This window comes from Indicator indicator, chromosome 1 (assembly GCF_027791375.1).
Source record: "Indicator indicator isolate 239-I01 chromosome 1, UM_Iind_1.1, whole genome shotgun sequence".
Taxonomy (NCBI): Eukaryota; Metazoa; Chordata; class Aves; order Piciformes; family Indicatoridae; genus Indicator; species Indicator indicator.
The window spans coordinates 31,996,228-32,019,318 of NC_072010.1; the positions used below are offsets into that span (position 1 = coordinate 31,996,228).

General features: G+C 45.7%; 1 protein-coding gene across 1 annotated transcript in view; it reads left to right on the plus strand.

The window, feature by feature from the left end:
• Positions 1-4,824: 4,824 nt before the first annotated feature.
• The window catches only part of LOC128981004 (uncharacterized), a 30,676-nt gene continuing 12,409 nt past the window's right edge, over positions 4,825-23,091 (plus strand). The window contains 5 exon segments of the mRNA XM_054399674.1: positions 4,825-5,173; positions 8,193-8,238; positions 11,538-11,668; positions 14,075-14,152; positions 15,744-15,827. Of these exon segments, the coding sequence (XP_054255649.1) occupies positions 4,825-5,173; positions 8,193-8,238; positions 11,538-11,668; positions 14,075-14,152; positions 15,744-15,827 (688 nt within the window).

The following is a 23,091-nucleotide window of genomic DNA, read 5'->3' on the forward strand; positions in this document are numbered from 1 at the left end:
ACAGGGTGTGCTTTCAAAACCTGGTCTGCAAAGAAAACACAAAATCGCGGTATCACAGAATGCTAGGGGCTTGAAAGGACTTTGAGTCCAGATTCCCTGCCAAGGCAGACCTACAGAAGGTCACACAAGAACATGTCCAGGCTGGTTTTGAATGTCTCTAGAGATGGAGACTCCACCACTTCTCTGTACAGCATGTTCCAGTGCTCTGTCACCTTTAAATTAAAGAAGTTCCTCCTCATGCTTAGATGGAACTTCTTATAGAATCATAGAATCACAGAATTGTTAGGGTTGGAAGGGACCTCAAGGATCATCCAGTTCCAACCCCCCTGCCATGGGTAGGGATGCCTCTCACTAGATCAGGTTGCTCAGAGCCACATCCAGCCTGGCCTCCAGGGATGGGGCTTCTACCACTTCCCTGGGCCTCCTATGGACACATCAAGCCTGGCCATGGCTGAGAGCAGAAAACTAGAGGACTGTGGAATGGGGTATGACAGCAAGAGCCAAAGAGATGTAGGGGTAATGGTGCCAGGGAGGCAATTTGCTGTTATTAGCACAAACCCAGTCATCGCTCTGCCTTTGTCTCCTGATGAATCAGAGGAAATTGCCTCCCTAGCCCTTCGCCTTCCAGCTACTTCAGCTGTGTTTTGTTTCTCTAAGATTCAAATATTCTGACTAGATTTCAGCATGTTATTATGAGAACAGAAGAGCTATAGAGAAAGTGAAGCTTCAGAGAGGAAATAGCCAATAAATGTTGCTTTGAATTCACCAGTTTTTTATGGCAAGCTCTGATGTCAGGGACAGATATGGCTTTGGAGAAGATGCATCGCTGTGCTGCAGATGTGTTTGTGAATACTCAGTGGACAATCTCCAGTGTCATTGTAATGGGCAGCTTAACCATTATCTGTTAGATTTTTAAGCCTGTCATTCTGATGTGACTGATTTTTTCTATTTAATACCAGTCCCTGTGAACTATGAGCTTACAAAAGCAAGAGCACTCTTCTTTGTGTGGTGATACTATCTGGCCAGATTAGCAAAGTGTTTATTTGCATTTTACCAGGGAAAAAAAAAAAAAAAAGAAAAAAAAGAGAGAGATTGGGCTTTGTAATGAAAATATATATCAGGTCAAGTGAAAAATATGATGGTTTGATATCAAAATCCCAGAATAGCTTGTGATGGAAAGGGACAGGCAAGCTTCCAAAGCAGAAATCTTTAATTCTAGCACTTGCAAAATGTGCCATTTCATCCTTCTAATTTGCCATGGGCATTTTGTTTCAAACATTTCTTTTGATGAAAGCAAGCATGCAAACAAAAAACCCAACCCTATTTAGAATTCAATAAAACGCTTCATTTGATCCTCTTCAGTTTCCTGGGAAAGTTCAACAGGAACATTCAAGTGCTGCGTTTCTTCAAATCGTGGGGAAACTGCTGATCCATGAATTGAGCTGCTTTGCTACACCAAGTGCCAAGAGAGGGTATTCTAAAAGCTAAAATGATTTGTATTACTCAGTAGGACCACCCCAATGAAGATGAAAGCTCAGCCTGGCAGGTACGATACAAGCACAGGACCAGAGGCTGTTTGTCCTGAAGGTTTTTCCCTCCTGATATACAATTCCCATGGATCAGCTATACGGTTTTGTGCAGAGTGACACAGGGAGAACAGGAAATTCCATTTCAAGCTACTTTCCACCACTGGAAGAGAAGTTCTGCACTTGCTGTATAAACTCCTTTGGTTTAGGGGGAAGTCAGGATAGGAAAGGTGGCAAGGCAAAGCAGACACGCTATATATTAAGGAAGAGATCCTGCCCCTAGGCATTGGTACTGTGTGGAGCCAGGCAGGTGAGCTGACCTCATTTTGAAGCTGACATGATGGCAGCATTGTATTGAGCAGGTTCAACTCAAGCCGTTACAGAGGGTAAAAAGAGGATGACCAGACTCTGCTCAGAGCTCTGTGGCTGTGAGAGAAGAGACAATAGACACATGCTAGAGTACAGAAATTCCCAATTAATTATTAGCAAAATTATTTTGAGCATGAGGGTCGTTAAATCCTGGAGTCAGAAAAACTGTAGGATCTTAATCTTTGGAGATATTTAAAATTTATCTGGGCAAGGCACCAAGGCCCCAGTCTAGCTGACTTGCTTTGAGAAAAGGCCTGGACCAGAGGTACCTGGCAACCACCAGAGGTACCTTCCAGCCTGGCTTTTTTCTAAAGGTCCATGACCATGAAAATTTGACACAGGAGACGAAAGAACAGAAGTACAGTGATCAGTAGAGCTAATATCATCAGAGATTCTTTAAAGTATGGCGAAGGACCAAAGAAATCTTAATTTGTTACAAGAGAAATGACAGAATTGTTTTTGAAAGGCAGACATGACAGATTTTCCAAAGATAGTTCCCTTAGGACGTGAAAACCTAGCAATGTAATTAAGTTACATGATGAGATACTTTCTGTCCCAGCAATGAAGGATGCAGTCTTAGATGGCCACTGGTAAAGCTAGGTGCTTTAAAGCCTGATGTAAACAGCTAGCCCAGGTTAAACAGTGGTAGAAGGGAAACCTGTTAGGTCTATCTGAGACAGTGCTATTGGTTTTCACAAGTCCTGGGTCAGAAAGATCCAGAGAACTGAAAAAAAAAAAAAATCCCAAGAGAAAGATAAGGGGACAATTAAAGATAGTCCTTAAAGTGAATGAAAATTGTGTCCAGTTCTGGGCCCCCCAGCTCAAGAAGGACAGAGAACTGATTGAGAGAGTCCAGCACAGAGCCACGAAAATGATTAAGGGAGTAGAACATCTTCCTTACAAGGAAAGACTGAGGGAGCTGGGGCTCTTTAGCTTGGAGAAGAGGAGACTGAGGGGTGACCTCATTCATGTTTATAAATACGTGAAGGGTGAGTGCCAAGAGGATGGAGCCAGGCTCTTCTCGGCGATGCCCAATGACAGGACAAGGGGCAATGGGTGGAAGTTGAGGCATAGGAAATTCCATGGAAACAGGAGGAAGAATTATTTCACTGTGAGGGTGACAGAACACTGGAACAGGCTGCCCAGGGGGGTTGTGGAGTTTCCCTGTCTGGAAATATTCAAGACCTACCTGGATGAGTTCTTGTGTGATCTGTTATAGTTGATCCTGCTTTGGCAGGGGGGTTGGACTAGATGATCTCTCGAGGTCCCTTCCAGCCCCTAACATTCTGTGGTTCTGTGAAAGAGTTAAGGTATATAGCTTTTGCTAGACAAGCTTACTGACTTCTTTTAATGAGATTTATAAGCTATTGACGAAGGGAAAAGTATCAATACCCTGTACATGTGATTATCTGAGGTATTTGAGTTGATTTTGCCAGGCATTTGTACTAAGAAACTGAACTGGGTCAGCCTTGTGGATTAAAACGCAGTAACCCGTGGTCTCAGGCTTACGGTATTTAGAACACAACTAATTGTAACAGATGACCATAGCCAGCACACCACAAAAGCAGTGCTGGCTGAGAGCGTGCCTACTCAGTGTCTTCATGATGGACAGTGATCTGCCATTCCTGCTTGGTGTTTGCTCTGCTCTCAGAAATAGTCCTCTGGGGAAGCCCAACTGGCAAGAAGTATGTCCCCCTGAGAGATCCCCTTGCCCATGGTGCCCATGTGTGTGTATGACAGTGGGCTTCCACAGCTGGCAGAGACCACTCTGCCCAAGTGGACAGGGAGGGCTGCATAGTCTGGAGGTAATCCGCAGGTGCCCCAAAGCTGGCACTGGGGATTTGGGGCCCTGGAAGATTTTGATTCTCTTGCATGAGCAAAACAGTTGTAAACAGCTGTCTGGGTTTGCAGTCAGTCAGAACAGAGGAGCTTTGTGCCCAATGCAAATCGATAGACAGGGGCGGACAGGGGAAGAGAAGGTTGTAAAGCACCAGTTCTGACGAACTAACCTTATTATTTTTCCCTCCTTTCTCTTTTGACATTAAACAGGCTGAGTGGATGAAAGGAAAATGCAGGCACAATTAACCAGCTGTCACAAAAAGGAGGGGGAGTCGCTTTTTATGGCTAGTTTATGTTTCAGACACACAACGATACAGGATAATGCAGTAACAAAAATCGTGCAGTATTTACCCTGGGTTTGCTCACTGCAAACCCTTTGAGAGCTGCTTTTGTTTGTCTTTATTTAATTGCCATGGTCGGGTGGCCACCAGCAGGTCCAATTAAACAGATTCAATAGATTCCGCTATACATTTTCCTTTTTTTCCCCCTCATCAGTGTGTAGCATAAAATGTCCAAAACAATCTGTCTGAGCACTAGTAATGAATATAAAGTGCACTCTGTTCCAGTCTGCATACAGTAAGTTTCAGCTGTACAGCCAAAGCAAACTGGGTTACTAATGAAATCACTGATGCAATCTCTAGTATAGCCTTTGTGGGGACGAGGGTACCATTGCGTGTTATGATCCCAGGTGTCTGGTTGCTCAGCCTTGGGCCTATCTGAGGCATTTTGCCATCTTTTCTTTTTTTTTTTTTTTTTTTTTTTTTTTTTAGCTATCTTAAGCTTTGGCGTTTAAGTGTTATGTGGAACATATTTAAGAAAATCCCACCAATGGGACTTGGACATGCCCTTAATATCAGGTATTTGTTTAAGTGCTTTGTTGAATTGGAGCCTAGTAGATCCTCTTGAAAAGAAAGTGATTTCCAATCTAATGAGGTTATCTTAGTGTGAACATTTTAACTACATCAATCAATATGCCTGTCAGGAGTAAATGACTAATGGGATTTCTCTTTTCTTTCTTTCTTTGTTACCAGAATGATGAATTGACTTTGCCTGTTGCTGAAGATTCTCATCTCCTTAATGCATTGCAGATATGTCTAATGGACGCAAGCTGTCAGGGTCTGGCAGTAACCAGTCCAAAGCAAAAATATTTCCCCCTGAGAGAGGTTCATCAGATTCCAGCTCTGCCCTCACTGTGGGAAATGTGAAAAGGCTGGAAAAGGAGTCCACAACTTCTAAAGATGCCTTCAATAAGCAGAGAATACAAGATTATATTAAACAGGCTAATCTTGCTCTCGTCAACAAAGAGCTGACTAAGAAAACCAGCACAGAGATTGTCTGGGATACAGACCCTGAAAGATCCTCCTCAAAGCAGAGTGAAAATAGAAAAAGCTTTTTTTGGAAAATCTCTAAAGAAATTTCAAGGAAAGACAACTTACTAACAGGAATTTTCCAGCAATCCATTGGAGGGAAGGAGGGAGAATAAAACAGCTGTTCTTGATCTTTTCTACAATTGTGTTTGTATATGGTAAATGTGAATGTCATGCATGAGCACCTAAAATGGTGATGGGTTTTGAGTAGTATCACATGGCTGCCTTTCCCTGCCTAGTGAGGGCTGTGATTGTGTGTACCACCTGGCTGGTTTGTACCATGTTGTACCACATAGAAGATTTCACCTCAACATGAGGAGAAATTTCTTTACAGTGAGGGTGATTGAACACTGGAACAGGCTGCCCAGACAGGTTGTGGAGTCTCCTTCTTTGGAGACTTTCAAAACCTACCTGGATGCATTCCTGTGTGGATTCCCCTAAGTGATTCTGCTTTGGCAAAAGGTTTGGACCTGATGATCTCTTGAGGTCCCTTCCAGCCTCTGATATACTGTGATACTGTGATATGTGAAGGTATCAAGATGTGAGAGCAGGCTATGGAGCAGCGCTACCCAGACCTAAATCCCAACCATGGAGTTTGTCAGAGACCTCATTACAAATGCAAGATGCTAGTATGGGTGTCCTGGCTGGAAAAAGAGAGATTTGATCAGTAATTTAAACAGAAGCAGAGTGAAACCAGAACATAATGTAAACAGAAACCCCACACATCCATCTGAGGCAACACTTCTGAATTTCTGAGGTGTGCAGAGTCCAAACACTGCGATTAGTTTTGTCTGGAGCAAAGCTGCTCTGTTGCATGTAAATGCTGGCAAACTATATTAGACCATTTTCTTCCTTATTAGATATCTCAAGCTATAAATTTTACAGCTCATTAAGTAATCCAGCCAATGTTTGGAATCAGATAGCAGGGACAAAAATGTCATTAGTCTGTGGAAACTAAAACTCTCTAAATTACAGGGGGGAAAAGGTATTTTTTAAGGATGGCAAGAACTTGTCCTATTTTTAGTTCTGACTGTGGTGAAACAGCCTATGTCCTCTGCTTGCAAGCCAGAATGCAGCTTGTGGCTGCATGCAGGACAGGGTCACAGCTGTCCCCTTCGAGTGGTTGAGGAAGGGACAAGTGGTCCCATAGAAAGCCACTGGAAGAGTACCACATAACTGCTATGGGAAATGGCATCCGATTCCCTACACAGGGAGAGTCTGGCTTTCTGCATCAGAAACTGGATCCTGAACTGGGGTCCAAGTGGGACAGCATAGCATTATCCTAAGTATAAATCAGGGATTTAGATGAAATATTGGACTCTTTCCATATTTCCTCTTTGAGCACACTATGAGCGTGTATTCCACCTGCTATAGAAGAGCCTCTAGCACAGCTTGTCTTGACACAGCCTGCCTTGGCACAGCCAGAAAGGCAGAGCCAGAAAGGCAGAGCCAGCATGAAAGAGTCAGGCTAATCCTTGAAGTAAAGAGTTACCTATTTCCTAGAGAATTCTTGCATTGGTCCTCCTTGGGGGCTGGCCAATAGAAGCATCTTCTGCTCGCTTTTGCATTTTTCTCAATGCAAATTTGCCAGCTCCCAAGAATAGGAAAATCGACTGTTTGCACACGTAAGGTTCATTTTTTAAGAGCTTTCTGCTTGGAAATCAAGTATTCTTAGCAGGCATACACGTGAGCTGCATCCCTGAGGACAAATCTACCCACACAAGAGGCTGAAGATTTGAGACAGCCACAAGTGACTGGAAGAAAACACACACAGAAACCTCTCAGTGCTATTCCAGGCAATTGCCTGTTGGATTTCTACATCAAAATTTAAAATTCAGATGAAAGATGAAATTTCTTTCAGCCTGTTTCAATAGAGGGCTTGTATTTAGACACAAGTAGATTTACCAAAGAAAATCAAATATGGGAATGACCCTTTAGGGACCTAGAGTGAACAGTTACTATGTCTTGAAGGATCTGTACAGTAGTGATTCATGGGTCTTCTTTGGCCTTTCTCAATCTCTTGTCATTCTGTTTTGTTTTCATTTGAGTGGGTTATGTAATCTGAGCAGTAACCTGCATTTCAATGCTTTTTCTGTCTCCCTGTCACAGCCATACCTCTCCTAGTTCTGTGTCTTTTCTATGTTTTCTCCTCCCCCATCTCCTCTGCACCCTGCTGCCTTCCCCAGATGCTTCCATATCTGTGCTCTTTCCACAGACCTCCAAGGGCTCATGGGTGCCTCTCCTCTCTCCCACCACCTTCTGCATATACCTGTCCCAAATCACTCCCTCTGTCCCCTTTGGTTTTTTCCAAATCACACCACTTGGCACACCACTGAGATAGGTTGCTTAAGTGCTGGTTTATCTGAAAAAGCATTTGAGCTGCTCTGAGATGTACAATTAACCTGGTAGATGGGGACTGCCACAGCCCCCAAGTCTACTGAGCCCTGCACACAGAGGAATGCGTGTAGCTTGTGGCCACTGAATTAATGCAAACTTAGAGGAGAAAGGTGCTGCTCTGACAGCAAACACCCACTCCTCCATTCCACACCCATCCCCAGGGCACTTCATTTGACTGTATGAGAAGTTTGGGCCAAAACTTCCATTTTTCTCTCCATTTTTGCAACACCATGACCTTCTCAAGAGGGACAGCCTTGGTCCCCTTCTCCCCACTGCTCCCATAGAGCTGCACTGGCAAGAGCAGGGGAGTTGAAACACCCATGGGAACGTGCCCTCCCAAAGAGTCATTAAAATAAGGAGACCCAAGCTGCCTACAGATGAAACCTGAATGGAAAGGCAAAGTAAATCAGCTTACAACTCTTGTCTCTTCTTCTGCAAAGCCTGCCCTCAGTCTCTAGCAACCTTTTTTTATGGCTCATTTTGGGGAGCTTTTTCTTCACTCTCCCACAATTTATTATAGCATTAAAATCGATGGGGAAAAATGTTCCTCGTTAAGGTGGAAAGGTTTTATCTGAAACACAAAATAATGAAATGGCAAGAAATCTCAAGGCAAGGAAAAAAAAAAACCCTGCTGTTCTACACAAAAAGAGGATTTTTTTTTTTTTTTAATAAAGAAAGCTTTTTCTCTCCCCTCCAGCACCAGCGACAGAATCCCTATCAGCTCAGCCCAGGGAATCCAAGTAAGGAGAGTAATTGGCCATGTTTTTCTGTATATTTCAGTCATGTTAGGATGTATTTCTGCCATACACATGTGAGCAGCAGGAACACCTAACAACTGGAGATTTACAGCATGCCTGAGACACCCACAGCCTGGCAGTCACTCCTGTGCCTCTGCTATTAATAAACTGGAAGCTATGTCTGTGCAAGTGGTTGTCTTTGGACCCCTCAGCATTTGCTGTGTTAAAAGGGATGCAGCCAGCCTCTACAGAGGTTTCTTTTAATTGTTTGTTTTTTGTTGCTGTTGTTAGACAGATAAATCCCATGCAGCATCTCTCAAAGTGACTGCCATGTGGGATTTTTATTTTGCAGGCTGCTCTTCCAGCTGGGGAGGAAAGGGAGGTCTGATGCCCCAGCCTTGGTAAGTTAGTGTAATACCCTTCACACCACTGCTGCTGCTGCAGCAACATGGATTTACACTGGCTGGGGATGTAGCTCTCTATAAGTGTTAGACATAATCTAATCTTCCTTGCAGAGAGAGGGGAGGGGAGGGGAGAGGGGAAGGGAGGGGAGGAGAGGGGGGGAAGGGAAGGGGGGAGGGGAAGGGAAGGGGGGAGGGGAGGGGAGGAGGGGAGGGGAGGGGGGGAGGGGAGGGGAGAGGGGAAGGGAAGGGGGGGGGAAGGGGAGGAGAGGAGAGGAGAGGAGAGGAGAGGAGAGGAGAGGAGAGGAGAGGAGAGGAGAGGAGAGGAGAGGAGAGGAGAGGAGAGGAGAGGAGAGGAGAGGAGAGGAGAGGAGAGGAGAGGAGAGGAGAGGAGAGGAGAGGAGAGGAGAGGAGAGGAGAGGAGAGGAGAGGGAGGAGAGGAGAGGAGAGGAGAGGAGAGGAGAGGAGAGGAGAGGAGAGGAGAGGAGAGGAGAGGAGAGGAGAGGAGAGGAGAGGAGAGGAGAGGAGAGGAGAGGAGAGGAGAGGAGAGGAGAGGAGAGGAGAGGAGAGGAGAGGAGAGGAGAGGAGGAGAGGAGAGGAGAGGAGAGGAGAGGAGAGGAGAGGAGAGGAGAGGAGAGGAGAGGAGAGGAGAGGAGAGGAGAGGAGAGGAGAGGAGAGGAGAGGGAGGGAGGAGAGGAGAGGAGAGGAGAGGAGAGGAGAGGAGGGAGGGGAGGGGAGGGGAGGGGAGGGGAGGGGAGGGGAGGGGAGGGGAGGGGAGGGGAATAAAGACCAAATTCTTCTGTGGTGTACTTTAAATGACACTCAGTTCATTGTAGCATTTCTTATATGAACATAGAATCATATAATTTTTTCATTTGGAAAAGACTTCTAAAATCATCAAGCCAAACTGTCAACCTAAGACCACCATGGTCATTAAACCATGTCCCAAAGTGCCATGACGACACAGTTTTTTAACATCTTCAGGGATAGTGACCCCACCACCTTCCTGGGCAACCTATTCCAATGCCTGACCAAGGAAATGAAGGATGTTTTGGCTTTTTTTTGTTGTTGTTTTTTTTTTTTACCCTAAGGATGCTACTACAGGCACTTTACACCAAAGGAAAATGATAGGAACAGGTGTTTAAAGGAAAGCTGTTGTATTGCTACATGAACACGTAGGAAGGTGGATTTTTGTTATAGGGTTATAAATTCATAACTTGCAGCCTGAAAGCATGAAAGCTCTATTTCTTCCCCAAATTATGACAGTGTTATGCTTTGAGCTAAAACCTCTGTAGTGATATCAAGGGAAATTGGTCTTATGGTTTCCAGGCTAACAGAAAGCCTCTACACAAATGAAAGAAAAATGAGTTTTTCAACCCATCTGAGAAGTTTCAGTGTTCTTGAGAGTTGCTGCTGTGGAGCTGGAATGGACCCAGAAACTCAGGTCTTCATGGGGACTGAGCTGTCCTTAAAGGACCAGCCATAATTTGGGGTGTATGCAGCCAGATTTTTGCACATTGCTGAGTATGCATCCAGACCCCTCATAGGCAGGCAGGTTGCTCAGTCTGAGCACATCTCATCCTCAAGTAAACACCAGCTTAACCCATGGGACAGCTCAAGTCACCCACCACTGCACCCATCCCAGAAATGGGAGATCCTGTGACATTTGGGTTTGATGCCTCACCCATAACCTGTATGTGGTCCTTTACTGGGCTTTGCTCCTCATCTGCAATGCAGAGATGATGGTGTTTGGCTATTATAGGCTGGATATTAGGAGGAAGTTCTTCACAGAGAGAGTGATTGCCCATTGGAATGGGCTGCCCAGGGAGGTGGTGGAGTAGCCATCACTGGAGATGTTCAAGAGAAGACTGGATGAGGGACTTAGTGCCATGGTCTAGTTGATTGCTTAGGGCTGGGTGATCAGTTGGACTGGATGATCTTGGAGGTCCCTTCCAACCTGGTTGATTCTATGATTCTATGATTCTATCTCAGAAGTGCTGGGAGAGCAAAGATGTGATGCAGGCACTAGAGCATCGCTGCTCCCCCTGTGCTTGAAAGTTTGCATCCACAGATACATTAATTTGTGTGTGCTGTGCCCAGAATCCTTTACAATTTGTGAGCAAATAATAAAAAAGCAGTGATGTGTGAAGGCCTTGTTGAATTACTAATGCAGGTAAATAAATAAAAAAAAAAATCAAAAGCCCTTCACTCCTTTCCTTGAATCTGATTGTCAGGCCCCAACCACCGTTTGTTCAGCCTTATTTATTTTTCCTTGTTGGTTTGTTTTGGGGTTTGGGTGAGGTTTTTTTGTTGTTGTAGTCGTTTTCACTTTCAAAGGCCACAAGCATCTTTAAATTAGTGTATCACAGGGGCAATCAAAAATTCTCACTGCAAATAGGAGCAGCCAAACACCTGGATAGCTCTTTGTTGTAGACCCAGAATGATTTCATACCTTCCCAGACAACTGAAGGTGAAAAGAGAGCCTGGAAGTGGGTATGGAAAATCCCTGTTGCTGCTGGATGTGCTGTGGTAAAAGCAGCAGTGCCCCAGCCCATGTGAAGTGTAGGGCAATGCTGCATCACCCAGCAGAGTGGGGGTCACCTAATGCTATTTGCACAACTGTGTAAACTGAGATTAAACAGGAGAGGGATTTTAGAACCAATACAAATTTGCTTCCTCCAATGAACTAGAGGCAAGGAAAGCAGTGAGTCCACAGAGGACTCTATGCACAGCAGCCACCAATACTCCTTGCCTGTTTTCAGGATGCTGGCTGTTACCCTTCTCTGCCCTGCTGTCCTTTGGTTTGCAAGTCTCTACTCTGCATGCTGCAGAGACCTAATTTTCTCATCTTCTGAGGCAGGACCCATTTAAGGTGACTGGTGTTCCCTGCCCACCTACAAGTATCCCACCCAGTGTCACCTCTGCAGACAGTTGTCCTCCCTCCAGCTGCAGCAGAAGGCATGACAAGGAGAATGAGATGACCCAGATAGAGTGGAGCTATTCAAATGATTCCCAGGCTGCCAGGGAGGATGGCAAGTTAATTTAAAGCAGCCTGTCTAACATCCCAAGTACTCAGAACTGTAGGTTTCTTTTTAAATGCAGGTTTGGGGCATCAGTTTACAGGGGAAAAAAATACTGACAAGTTTGGCTTTGTTTGGTATTAATTTTTATTCAGTTGAAGCACTTTGACAAGGTTAAATGCCCCTCATTACCAATATCTTGAGTTCTGTCCCTCTCCCAGTAAGTAAAGAACCTTCCTGGTAAGCCAGAGCAAAGCTGCATGAGCATCTCCCCTGATAGCCCAGGAGCTGACAAGCATCATCAAGAGTGCTCTGAGCCTATATGAACCAAGCCCACTCTGTCAAAAAGCAGAGATTAACTGATTTTGCAGTGGGCTGCCCCTTGAAGTTGGACTTGCTTTCCATCACCTCCCTAAGCCATGATGTTGGAGCTGAGGGATGACATCTGCTGAGGAGGGAGGATGCCCAGAGATGTTCAGCATCTCCAGCCCATGCTGTCAGCATGAATTGTCTCAGTCAACAGATGGCTGCAACTCAGAATGGAGGCAAATTATAGTTTACAGCTTCTTGATTTTAATAGGCCTCCTCAGGCTGATGGAGCCCTTTCATGTTGCCCTAAAAGGAGTGGTGACCTTCACTTAAAGTTCATGGGCTTTTCAGTGGTGTTGGCATTGCAGTCTACCAGCAAAGTGCAAACCCCATTCCTCCTCTCCCTGCCTCCTGCAACCCTGAGATTGTCCTTCCTTCTTGCCACCAGAAACATGGGGGTCTCCAACCATCCATGGTCACTTTTCAAGGCCAGCACCTTCTTCTAGACTAAAGAAACTCCTCCATCTCCAGCCACCCAGGTTCAGAAGGACACCCACACCACTCACAGGCCTTCCTATTCAAATCAATCACACTGATTTTCAGGGGCACATTAGACACCTAAACGTTTTAGGGGATCCACTAGATGGGTAAAGAACTGGCTTGATGGCTGCACCCAAAGAGTGGCTGTCAATGGCTCCATGTCCCAGTGGAGGCCAGTGACAAGTGGAGTCCCTCAGGGATCAGTCCTGGGACCAGTCTTGTTCAATATCTTTGTCAGTGCCATGGACAGTGGCATTGAGTGCACCCTCAGCAAATTTGCTGATGACACCAAGCTGTGTGGTGCAGCAGACACACTGGAGGGAAGGGATGGCATCCAGAGGGACCTTGACAGGCTGGAGAGGTGGGCACAAGCCAACCTCATGAGGTTCAACAAGACAAAGTGCAGGGTCCTGCATCTGGGTCGAGGCAATCCCAGGCACAAGTGCAGGCTGGGCAGGGACTGGCTGGAAAGCAGCCCTGAGGAGAGGGACTTGGGGGTGCTGGTGGACGAGAAGCTCAACATGAGCTGTCAGTGTGCACTTCCAGTCCAGAAGCCAACCAGATCCTGGGCTGCATCAAGAGAAGAGTGGCCAGCAGGTCAAGGGAGGTGATTCTCCCCCTCTACTTAGCTCTGGGGAGACCCCACCTAGAGTACTGTATCCAGTTCTGCAGCCCCTATTACAAGAGGGATCTGGACATGCTGGAAGGTGTCCAGAGAAGGGCCACCAGGATGATCAGAGGGCTGGAGCACCTCTCCTATGAGGACAGACTGAAGGAGTTGGGGCTGTTCAGTCTGGAGAAGAGAAGGCTCCGAGGTGACCTTCTTGTGGCCTTCCAGTATCTGAAGGGGGCCTACAAGAAAGCTGGGGAGGGACTTTTTAGGATATCAGGGAGTGACAGGACTAAGGGGAATGGAAAAAAAAATAGAAATGGGTAGATTCAGATTGGAGGTTAGGAAGAAGTTTTTCACCATGAGGGTGGTGGGACACTGGAATGGGTTGTCCAGGGAGGTGGTTGAGGCCCCATCCCTGGAGTTGTTTAAGGCCAGGCTGGATGAGGCTCTGGCCAGCCTGATGTAGTGTGAGGTGTCCCTGCCCATGGCAGGGGGGTTGGAACTGGATGATCCTTGATATCCCTTCCAACCCTGACTGATTCTATGATTCTATGATTCTATGATCCTGGCCTAAGGGTCTGTCTGTGAGAGAAGCACAGCACTGTCACTTGGATGCCTTGGCTCACGAGGCTTTGTGAAATGCTTAGCTAGCAAAACAAAAAGCATTAGCTTCTTGGCTACAGCTTTCTGCCAAAAGACAAGCAGGTCGTGCTTCAATGCAGATGTCTCAGGAAAAAAAATGTGCAGTGCATTAGAGAGCTGTGACTCATAGAATAATTATCCTCGTTTCTCATAGTTTATTAATAATTTAAACCCAATCTTGGTATTATTGATCTATCATTGAATCAGAGATTTATTTCAGACCTGTAGTCACTGAAGCAGTAAATTTAATCCCCCTTCCCCTCCCACCCTTCCATCCACTAAACTCACTTTATAAGTAAAACATGATGTTTAGCCTGTTTCGGTAATAGGGGAGAAGAAGAACTCAGAGACCATGGGTGGCAGGAGTAGCCTTAAGCCCACAGAACACCAAAGTGAACAGCCTTAAGATTCTGGTTTTAATACACCTTTTTTAAGCAAACCATCCTCTGCACATGGTCTCAGAGATGACAAAAGGAGCCAGTGCTATTTGATGAGAATCACAACCAGGTCCTACACAAATTTTACATGTTTTAATCTGAATTTGCTTGTCTGTTCCCACAGTTAACTGTCAGTTCTGTGCTCATCATTGTTATGGATCCCAGTCTTGCTCTTTGTCCTCTGGAGACACAGATATGAGCTCACCGAGGTGAAAATGCCTGCAACATGTAGGCTGTTGCAAGGCACACAAGCTCTTGGGCCTGATACTAATCTTCCTCACACTGGCAAAACCCTGAAGCAGCTGCCTGTGTGTCCCAGGGGTACCATGAGTGTAAAATCAATTTAAGTGCATGGAGGATCAGGCCTAGAAAACTATAATGGGAGGACTCCTACAGCAGTGCTCACTTGGCTGTGCCGCCTGTCTGGTGCACTCACTAATATAAGCAGCAAGACCTGGCCTTTAAAAGGAAGCCAGGAATAGAAAGCAGCATGCTTTATGGTTGTAAAGTGCCTAGAAGAGTGATTTTTGTAGGCAAATGAAATACATTTTTATTAGACCAATTGTAGTATGCAGTTGGGGTGGAAAATATGTTCTTGGCTGTACCTTTCACAGATCTGAATGAAAGCAGCAAATGTGTGCAAATGCTCATCTGTTCTTTTCCAACTATATTGATGGATAAATTTAAAGATATTACCATCCCCTGCCAGCCCATCCTCACTGCTCTCCTTAGACCCTGCAGCTGGAATCACAGCAAGTGGGGGCTCTTGGCCACAGTCCAGGCTCCTGCGGCTTTGGAAATGTTCGACAGGACACAGCCTTATCCTAAAAAGCAAATAAGACTCAGGGCAGAGAGGATGTGTTGGTGAAGTAAAGTGCTATGTGCACCCACGAGTGTGTGCTCTTAGCACATCTGATGTCTCTTGCCTGAGTGGGAGACGTCTCTAGAGATGAATAGAGAGAAAACAAAGCACAACAAATTCCTTGTAGGCTATAACTGTTTTCTCCAGCTGTATCATTCTTCATTACATAGTCGAGGAGCTTTGTTTTCCTCGTTTTGAGTAGGAGGGGGTTCTGGTGTTTGTTTTAGATTAGCTAAACTTGGAATAAGCCCATGGAAATGCCTCTATTTCATTGATCCTGCAGGACAAGGGATGGTGGCAGCAGTCACACAGCGAAGTGCAGGTGCTGGGTGTTGCAGGACAGATGGGAGGGGAAATCTGTAGCTGCAAATTCTTCTGGGCAGTTGGGTCCCCATGATGCTGGGTCCCTCCTGTGCTGTTCAGGCATTTCAGTTACAAGAATGAATTTTTGTCCTTGGTTCAGTTCGCACAGGTCTCCTGACCTGCCCCTCCTCAAATGCCCAGGAAAGATATCTGTGGAGGCAGGTTATGCTCAGCTGGTCCATTTCTCCCCTCCACCGAGGCTGGCAACAGTGTGGACTCATGATCCCCACCCCATCTGGGACCCATTGGAGGCTGTGATGATGCACAAGCAGTTTTGGTACCGTGTCCTTATGCTAGGGCAAATTCTACTCTTCTCTCCAGCTGTGGAGCTGCTCTCCAGGGACACTGAGGTGTATCACAAGGCTGGAGAAAGCAAGGGACCAGCCAAGTCCGAGGAAGAGGCAGGCACCAAGGACAGAGCAGAGAACAACTGAGGAGAGCTGTGTGAGCAAGGTACAGTAGGATATTTGGAACAATGAGAGCCACTGTCAGATAAATCTGAGTTTTCTAGGTGCCCATCTGCCATCTTTGGAAAATCCCAGGCTAAACTAGAAAATATTTTGCTCATGAGAATAACCGAAACATTCAAAGTGCTGCTTCTGTCACTGTGGATCAGAGATTATCACTGCTTTGTGGCTATGGAGGACAGGTCATCCAGAGCCATAATATAAGGAAGGAAGGAAAGGTGAATGGGAGAGTTTTTGTCAGAATACTAGAGTATTTTTATCAGAATACTAGAGGATACTCTATAAAATTGCCAAGTAGATCCCTGGAAATACCAGCCTTACACTGAAGAGTCCCAGCCCTCATTCTCCCCTAGTCTTCCTCCTCAGTTTCAATGGGTTTTGGTTCTGCCACATCTCAGCTGCATGGGAAAGGGGATTTCAGAGATGGCAGAAGGCAAGAAAACCATGTTGTTTGGAGAAAGAAACAGTCAGGAAAGGAAAGAAGGAGAACTGGGAATCTGAGAAAGAGGGCAAAAAGTAGGAGATTAGAGAAGGAAAAAATAAGAATAGCTGTGGGGATATGAATGAAAAATGAGGAGGACAGACCCCAGGGAGGAAAGGAAAGGAAGTATAGGGATTAGGAGGAAGGCAGAGTGTAGAGGGAGGTAGGCAGGCAGTGAAAAAACAAAGAGTGAGACACCGAAAGGGGAGGTGAATATAAATTAGAATAAAGCTTGGAGGAGAAGAAATTTAGCAAAATTGCAAAATCAATACTGCAAAACAAAGAGCAGCTTATTCCAGAGACCAGGGGAGATAGGCCCAGCAAGACAATGCTCCTGGTTGTCCATTGAAAGTTTGATGGCAAAATAATGCAGAGAAAGTAACCCCTTTTTTCTTCTTCTGTCTGGTTATCTGCAGTTCTCAGAGGCATCAGACTGAGAAAGCAAGACCTGGGACTTCAAAGTACTTCTTTTCTGCTTGGGGTAAAAAGTTCTTGTTCTGAGGAGAACAGGGGAAAGAGCAGAAAAGAGTGATTGGGGGTTTTATTTTCTTTTCTTGTTGGTTTGGTTTCCTTTCTTATTCAGTTTGTTGTTGGTTTGGGGGCTTTTTTTCCTTTCTTTCTTCTTCTTTTTTTCCCAACAAGCTTTGACACACTTTTGTTAGGTAGAGAGTAGTTTCCCTGAGCAGGGGATGTGCTCCATGGTAAGATTTGCTCCAGCATTTCCCAGAGCAGATACCAGGTAAAAGGAGAGAAGACTGAGAGGGGATCTGATCAATGTCTATAAATATCTGAGGGGTGGGTGTCAAGTGGAGGTGCCCAGGCTCTTTTCAGTGGTTCACAGTGATAAGACAAGGAACAATGGGTTCAAACTTGAACATAGAAGATTTCACCTCAACATGAGGAGAAACTTCTTTACAGTGAGGGTGACAGAGCACTGGAACAGGTTCCCCAGGGGTGTTGTGGAGTCTCCTTCTCTGGAGACTTTCAAAACCCACCTGGATGCATTCCTGCGTGGACTATCCTAAGTGATCCTGCTCTGGCAGGGGGGTTGGACCTGATGATCTCTTGAGGTCCCTTCCAACCTCTGATATACTGTGAGAGGCACAACTACAGGATCACTGCCTCTGCTGCCTCCCTTTGCCCACCTCCATCCCTGTGTGCAGCTGCTTGAAATCTGCAGGAAGAGAATTCCTGGAAACACAGCTCTATGCCTTCTCCCACCCTGCAGCTCGTCCTTCCATCTCAACTTCTGCTTGTCAGGCATTTGTATAAATAGGATTAACATCTGCAGTTACACTTAGCTAGGTTGCAAATTACACAGGCTATCAAGCCTTGTGCTTTGGGGCATACACTGATTACCATCAGAGGGGCAAAAATGAGTTTTTCCAATAACAGAATATAGCATGATTGACTGGGGACATTATGGGGCAGAGTGGATTAGCCTTTGCTATCAGTATCAGTTATGTGTCATTACTGCATCAAAGCATGAGACGTGAGCGAGCCACTTCCATCCAGGCAGTGTTGGAGGTGGCTGGGTCCAAAGCAGTAAGGTTGTTTGGAAAAACTGGCACTGATTTCTGAAGCTGCTGGTAAAACATTCTCCAGCAAGCTGTGTTCCCTGCTTCTGTTCACTGACCTCCCGTGGGCTACACGCCTTCAGCTGGTTGGAGGAGCCTGCCTTTCTCTCCTTCATCTCCTGGCTTTTTTCCCACTTCTGGTGGGATCAAGAGGTACCACAGTACCTGCTGTACCCTGTGTACCATAGGGAGCTTCTGTAACAGTGGCTGGAAGGTCTGCTGAGCCTATTCTTATGGTGCTTCCAGAGGCTTGCAAGAGGCTGAGGTCCCATTAGCTCTCTATTATGTATGAACATCTTTGCTCACCCTCATCTTTCAGACCATCTCATTTCCTTCATCTTGGCAGCAAATGATTGTCTCATTTGAATGGAAAATCTAAAATAAGAAACATAATTAGCGGCAAAACTTTTAATTCTCCTTTCTGAGCCATTTCTAAATGTGTTAGTGCTTATTTATTGAACATGGCTTGACATTTAGACAGTTCCTTTTAGTGCTAATCGGGTTGATTGCCAGGCTGAATCCTACTGCTCTGAGGAAATGGCTGCTCAGTATTCAGAGCCGCCAAGTTCCTCCTGCACAGAAGCACCCACCTTTCTTCACAAGAAACATGTATTATTCAGCTCCAATACATTGAAAAGAGCCCATCACAGGAGTGAGGAGCCTGCTCCAGGAGTGCCACCCAAGTAGCCTATGCACAAGCCATATGGCCCTAGGGGGAGCAGGCTCTGCCTTTCTGTGGCTAAAAACTCCCTCCGGCACCAGCAGGATGAGGTCATGTGAGGAACTGGGTTGCGCTTTGCCCTGGCTCAGTGACTTGGCTGCCTTGTCAGGAGTCACTCTCAGGGACGCAGGACCTTCAGCCAGCCCCGAGGCGGAGTGGATGAAAGGGGCAGCCTCAATGGGAGAGGGAGAGGAAGAGGAATAGAAGGAGGAAGAAAAGGAGGAGGAAGAGAAGGAAGAGGAGAGCAAGGAAGCCACCCAGTTTCTCCAGGTTGCAGCCAAGAGCTAGGATTTAATGCTTGCCCACCTGCTTTTGGCACTCTACAATCAAGACCCTCACCCTCGTGTCTTACAGATCTAAACACAGCAGGGACTCCTTCCTAATGGAAAACTATGGCCAAGAAACGTAGGTAGGTTTGGGTTGTTGGGGGTTTGGGGGTTGTTTTTTGTTTGTTTTCATAACTATCACTATGAGATTATTTACTTCAGTGTGTGTAATGGAGTTTTTTGTACTCCCTCTCCTGCAGATCCATCGAGTGGACAGATGTCTGACTGTCCTCCTGTTCCAACATATATCATCATTACTCCTTCAGAGCTGCTGCAAAATAGTACAGGTGTCAATATGAATAGAATTTGGCTTTACATTTACTTTAAATTAGGCTTTATAGGTGAAAAGGGTAGTTTTTCAGAAAATAAGCCTCACCTCCCCATTACCGAGCACACAACCACAACACAAGGCTGCCTGGGTGAGGCAGCAGCCTGCAGAAATAGGGCAGGCTCCTAAACACCGAGAGTGACAAACCAGTCTGGCTTGACAAGCCTTGCCAATGGCAAGGAGATTACCCTGATCTGGGGGACAGAGATACTTGAGCTCAGGAATTTCCCCACAGGGTGTGATTACCTTGCAATAGCCACTATCCCTCATTCGAATTTCTAGCTACAAAGGAGGCTCCTAGTTTATATCCATCAGCTGGTAAGCAGCCAAGGCACAGCTTTTAAGGCAGCCTTGGAAAAGTGCACAGGGACATGAATGTCATTAAGATGATGAGTTTTCAGATGAAGAGGCACTTATATCAGATTTGGACTGACCATTTGAGCCACTGCTGCCCAATTTTTAGCTGCCTTTTTTTTTTTTTGGGGGGGGGTTGTTTGGTAGTGTTTGGGTTTGGTTTTTTCTTCTGTTAATTGGTTTGGGGTATTTTTGTTTGTTGTTTGTGGGTTTGTTTGCTCTCCCATCATTTATAACTATATATCAAAAGTAGAAAAGTGTGGCATCAGGGCATGGACCCCAATGGTGTCCGGGAGGCAAGAGAGAAAAAAGGAGCCACTTGCTTTGAATTCTGCATTGGAACAACAGAACTGAGGTCAGGCTAGGGGTTCTGAGACACAGACACCACCAGGTCCCATTTCCACACCACATGGTGAGATGCACATTAGAGGTCTGCAGGGAATACAAGACACATCTCTTGGCTATCAGCCATAGCTCAGGATGATTTGGCCTCCAGCTGAAAACCTGTGGAGAAGACTTGTCTGTGCAGGAGGAGGTGGACTGGACAGGCTTCCTCAGGTCCCAGACCTGGTGGTGGGAGGAGATGGTGCAAGCCAGGTTTCTGCAGGGTGCACCCATTGTTTTCAGTACATGTGCCTTTTGGGGACAGCAAGCACTTAAGGAGCTTGATGCTTTCTCTTCAGTCACTAATGTCTGCTTCAGAGCTCCCAACAAACTGCTTTGTCTTCCACAGTGGGGATATCTCATGAGAAGAGATCTGTGCTCTGAAGTGGTTGACCTGCAGAGGCTTTCACTTTGGGAGCTAAAGGGCAAGGGGATGCACCTGACTGTAAGTCTTGGTGGAAGGGTTTTTTAGCTGGGAGTCATACCTGGTGAGTTCAGGTTGGAAAGCCACCATGCAGCTATATTTCTGTGATGCAGGGGGCTGCATCAGAAAGAGTGACAGGCAGCAGCACCAGACACTTTGAACTACATTTAAGTTGCTTTACCTTAGTGGGAGAAATGGCCTGGTGTGAAGTGCAAGATATAAAGATGACTGCAAAAAGTCAGCCCCAAAGTGTGCCTGGCCCAGCATCCTGTCCTGGACAAGAGCCAGCAGGTGCTTAGGAAGCAGTACAAAAATAGAACAAACATTTGTTTGTCCTTCCCAGAATACTTTCCATTCCCTTAGTGGTCTGTGACTCAGGAACCTCCTGAAGTGTAGACACCATCTCTGCATTTAATAGCCCCTGATGGATTCTTCTTCCATCAATCAGTTTACATCCTGTGGAACCAACACAAACTTTAAATATCTACTGTACCCTATGGCAAGGAATGCCACAGCTGAAAATCTCTTTTGTTTATTTTGAACTTGTCAAGTGATAGCTTTCTTTGATGATCTCTCTCTTCCTTTGGAGAGTACTGAATAATGTGAACAGCTGTTCCCCAGTCACGCCACTCTTCCAATCACAAAACTTGGTCATATTTCTTCTTCAATCATTTTTCCTTCCAAGATAAAGCTTCTTAATCTATTCAGTCATTCACTGAATGGAGGCCCTTTTACGCCTTTGATCATCTTCAATTGCCTTCCTCTGTAACTTTTCTATTTCTTCTATATCATATTTGAGATTGGTGAATCAGGACTGCACAATAGTGTTCAAGAGATGAGAGACCACAGATTTATACAGCAGCATAATGATTTCCTCTGTTTTGCTCTCTCCTCCTTTCCTAATAATTTCTAGCTTTCTGTTTGTTTTTTTTGATTGCTACTGAGCCTTGAGCTGACATTTGCATAGAGCTATCCATTATAACCTGAAGATTTCTCTCCCAAGTAGAAATAGCCAGCTCAGAGCCCATTATTTTGTATGTAAAGCTAGGACTGTCTTTTCCCATGTGCATCACTTTACATTTATCTACATCAGATTTCATCTGTGATTTTATTACCCTTTTATTCAGTGCCATGAGAGTCTTTCTGCAACTCTTCACAGTCAGCCTTAACCACCCTGAATATCATCACCAAACTCCTCTCACTGCTATTTTGAGATTATTTATTAATCCTGTAAAAGTATGGGACAGTGCTTAGACTAATTTAGCAGCTTTCCCTCTCAAATTTGAAGTGTCATGTCCCAAGGAGAGAGAAGAAATATAGACTTCTAAGTTCTTGGGATGCAACTGGAGATCAGGTGGTACTTCTGGGGAAAGATGGTGTTGTGCCTAAGCAGTGCATCTCCCTCTGTCCTGGTTTAGAGCTGGACAGATCCTCTATTGCCCTGAGAGGGACAAAAGAATGACACTCACACAAATGGATAGGAGAGTGATGGAAAGTTTAAATGGAAAAACAATTGGTGTTTTACAGAAACTGCAAAGCACAGTGGCAAAGATATCCCAAAGCATACAGAGTCCCTTACACCACACCCAAAGGCCTCCTAACACTTCCCTTCTCCCCACCTGAGGGTGTACCCAAAACCCCCAGGGCTCTTTCTTCATCCCCCACTGTTAGGCTAGTCTCAGGCTGGCCAGGTCTGAGACTGCCCCCTAATCTCCTCCTGGCTTTAGGTGCAGAGAGGGAAAAAAGAGGAAAAGAATGACTTTGCAGATGAATTTATAGGGTGCAGGATTTATGGGGAGAAATATGCTGTTTCCTGTGTCCATCTTACTGGGCTGGACACTGGGGACACCAGAGGTGTAACTTATATGGCAATAACAGGAGGCACCCAGCCTAAACTGCCACACCCTCCCACCCTTGCACTTTCTGGGAGTTGTGAGACATCACTTTGAACAAATAGGAACTAACTGGTAACTCTTCCTTGCAACAAGCTTCATGAGAGCCTGCAGAGCTTGCCCAAGGGAGTGCAAGGCTAGAGTCACAGTATCACCATATCACAGTATATCAGAGGTTGGAAGGGATCTCAAGAGATCATCAGGTCCAACCCCCCTGCCAGAGCAGCATCACTTAGGATAGTCCACACAGGAATGCATCCAGGTGGGTTTTGAAAGTCTCCAGACAAGGAGTTTCCACAACCCCCCTGGGCAGCCTGTTCCAGTGCTCTGTCACCCTCACTGTAAAGAAGTTTCTCCTCATGTTGAGGTGAAATCTTCTATGTTCAAGTTTGAACCCACTGTTCCTTGTCTTATCACTGTGAACCACTGAAAAGAGCCTGGGCCCCTCCACTTGACACCCACCCCTCAGATATTTATAGACATTGATCAGATCCCCTCTCAGTCTTCTCAAGAGTCAGATGAGGGGTTGTTGTCCATGGAAGGAGGGTGACTGTGTCTGCCCTTCACCAGGGTGAGGCAAGTCTCCATTGGTCAGTTAACATGAGGAAACAGGAATTACCATGACAAGTACTTTTTCAGTGGTGGTATTTTTTCCTGGGGAGCAGCACCTTGCAGCAGTGCCCAGCAGCAGGTTGGTTTTGGGAGGGTAACAGTG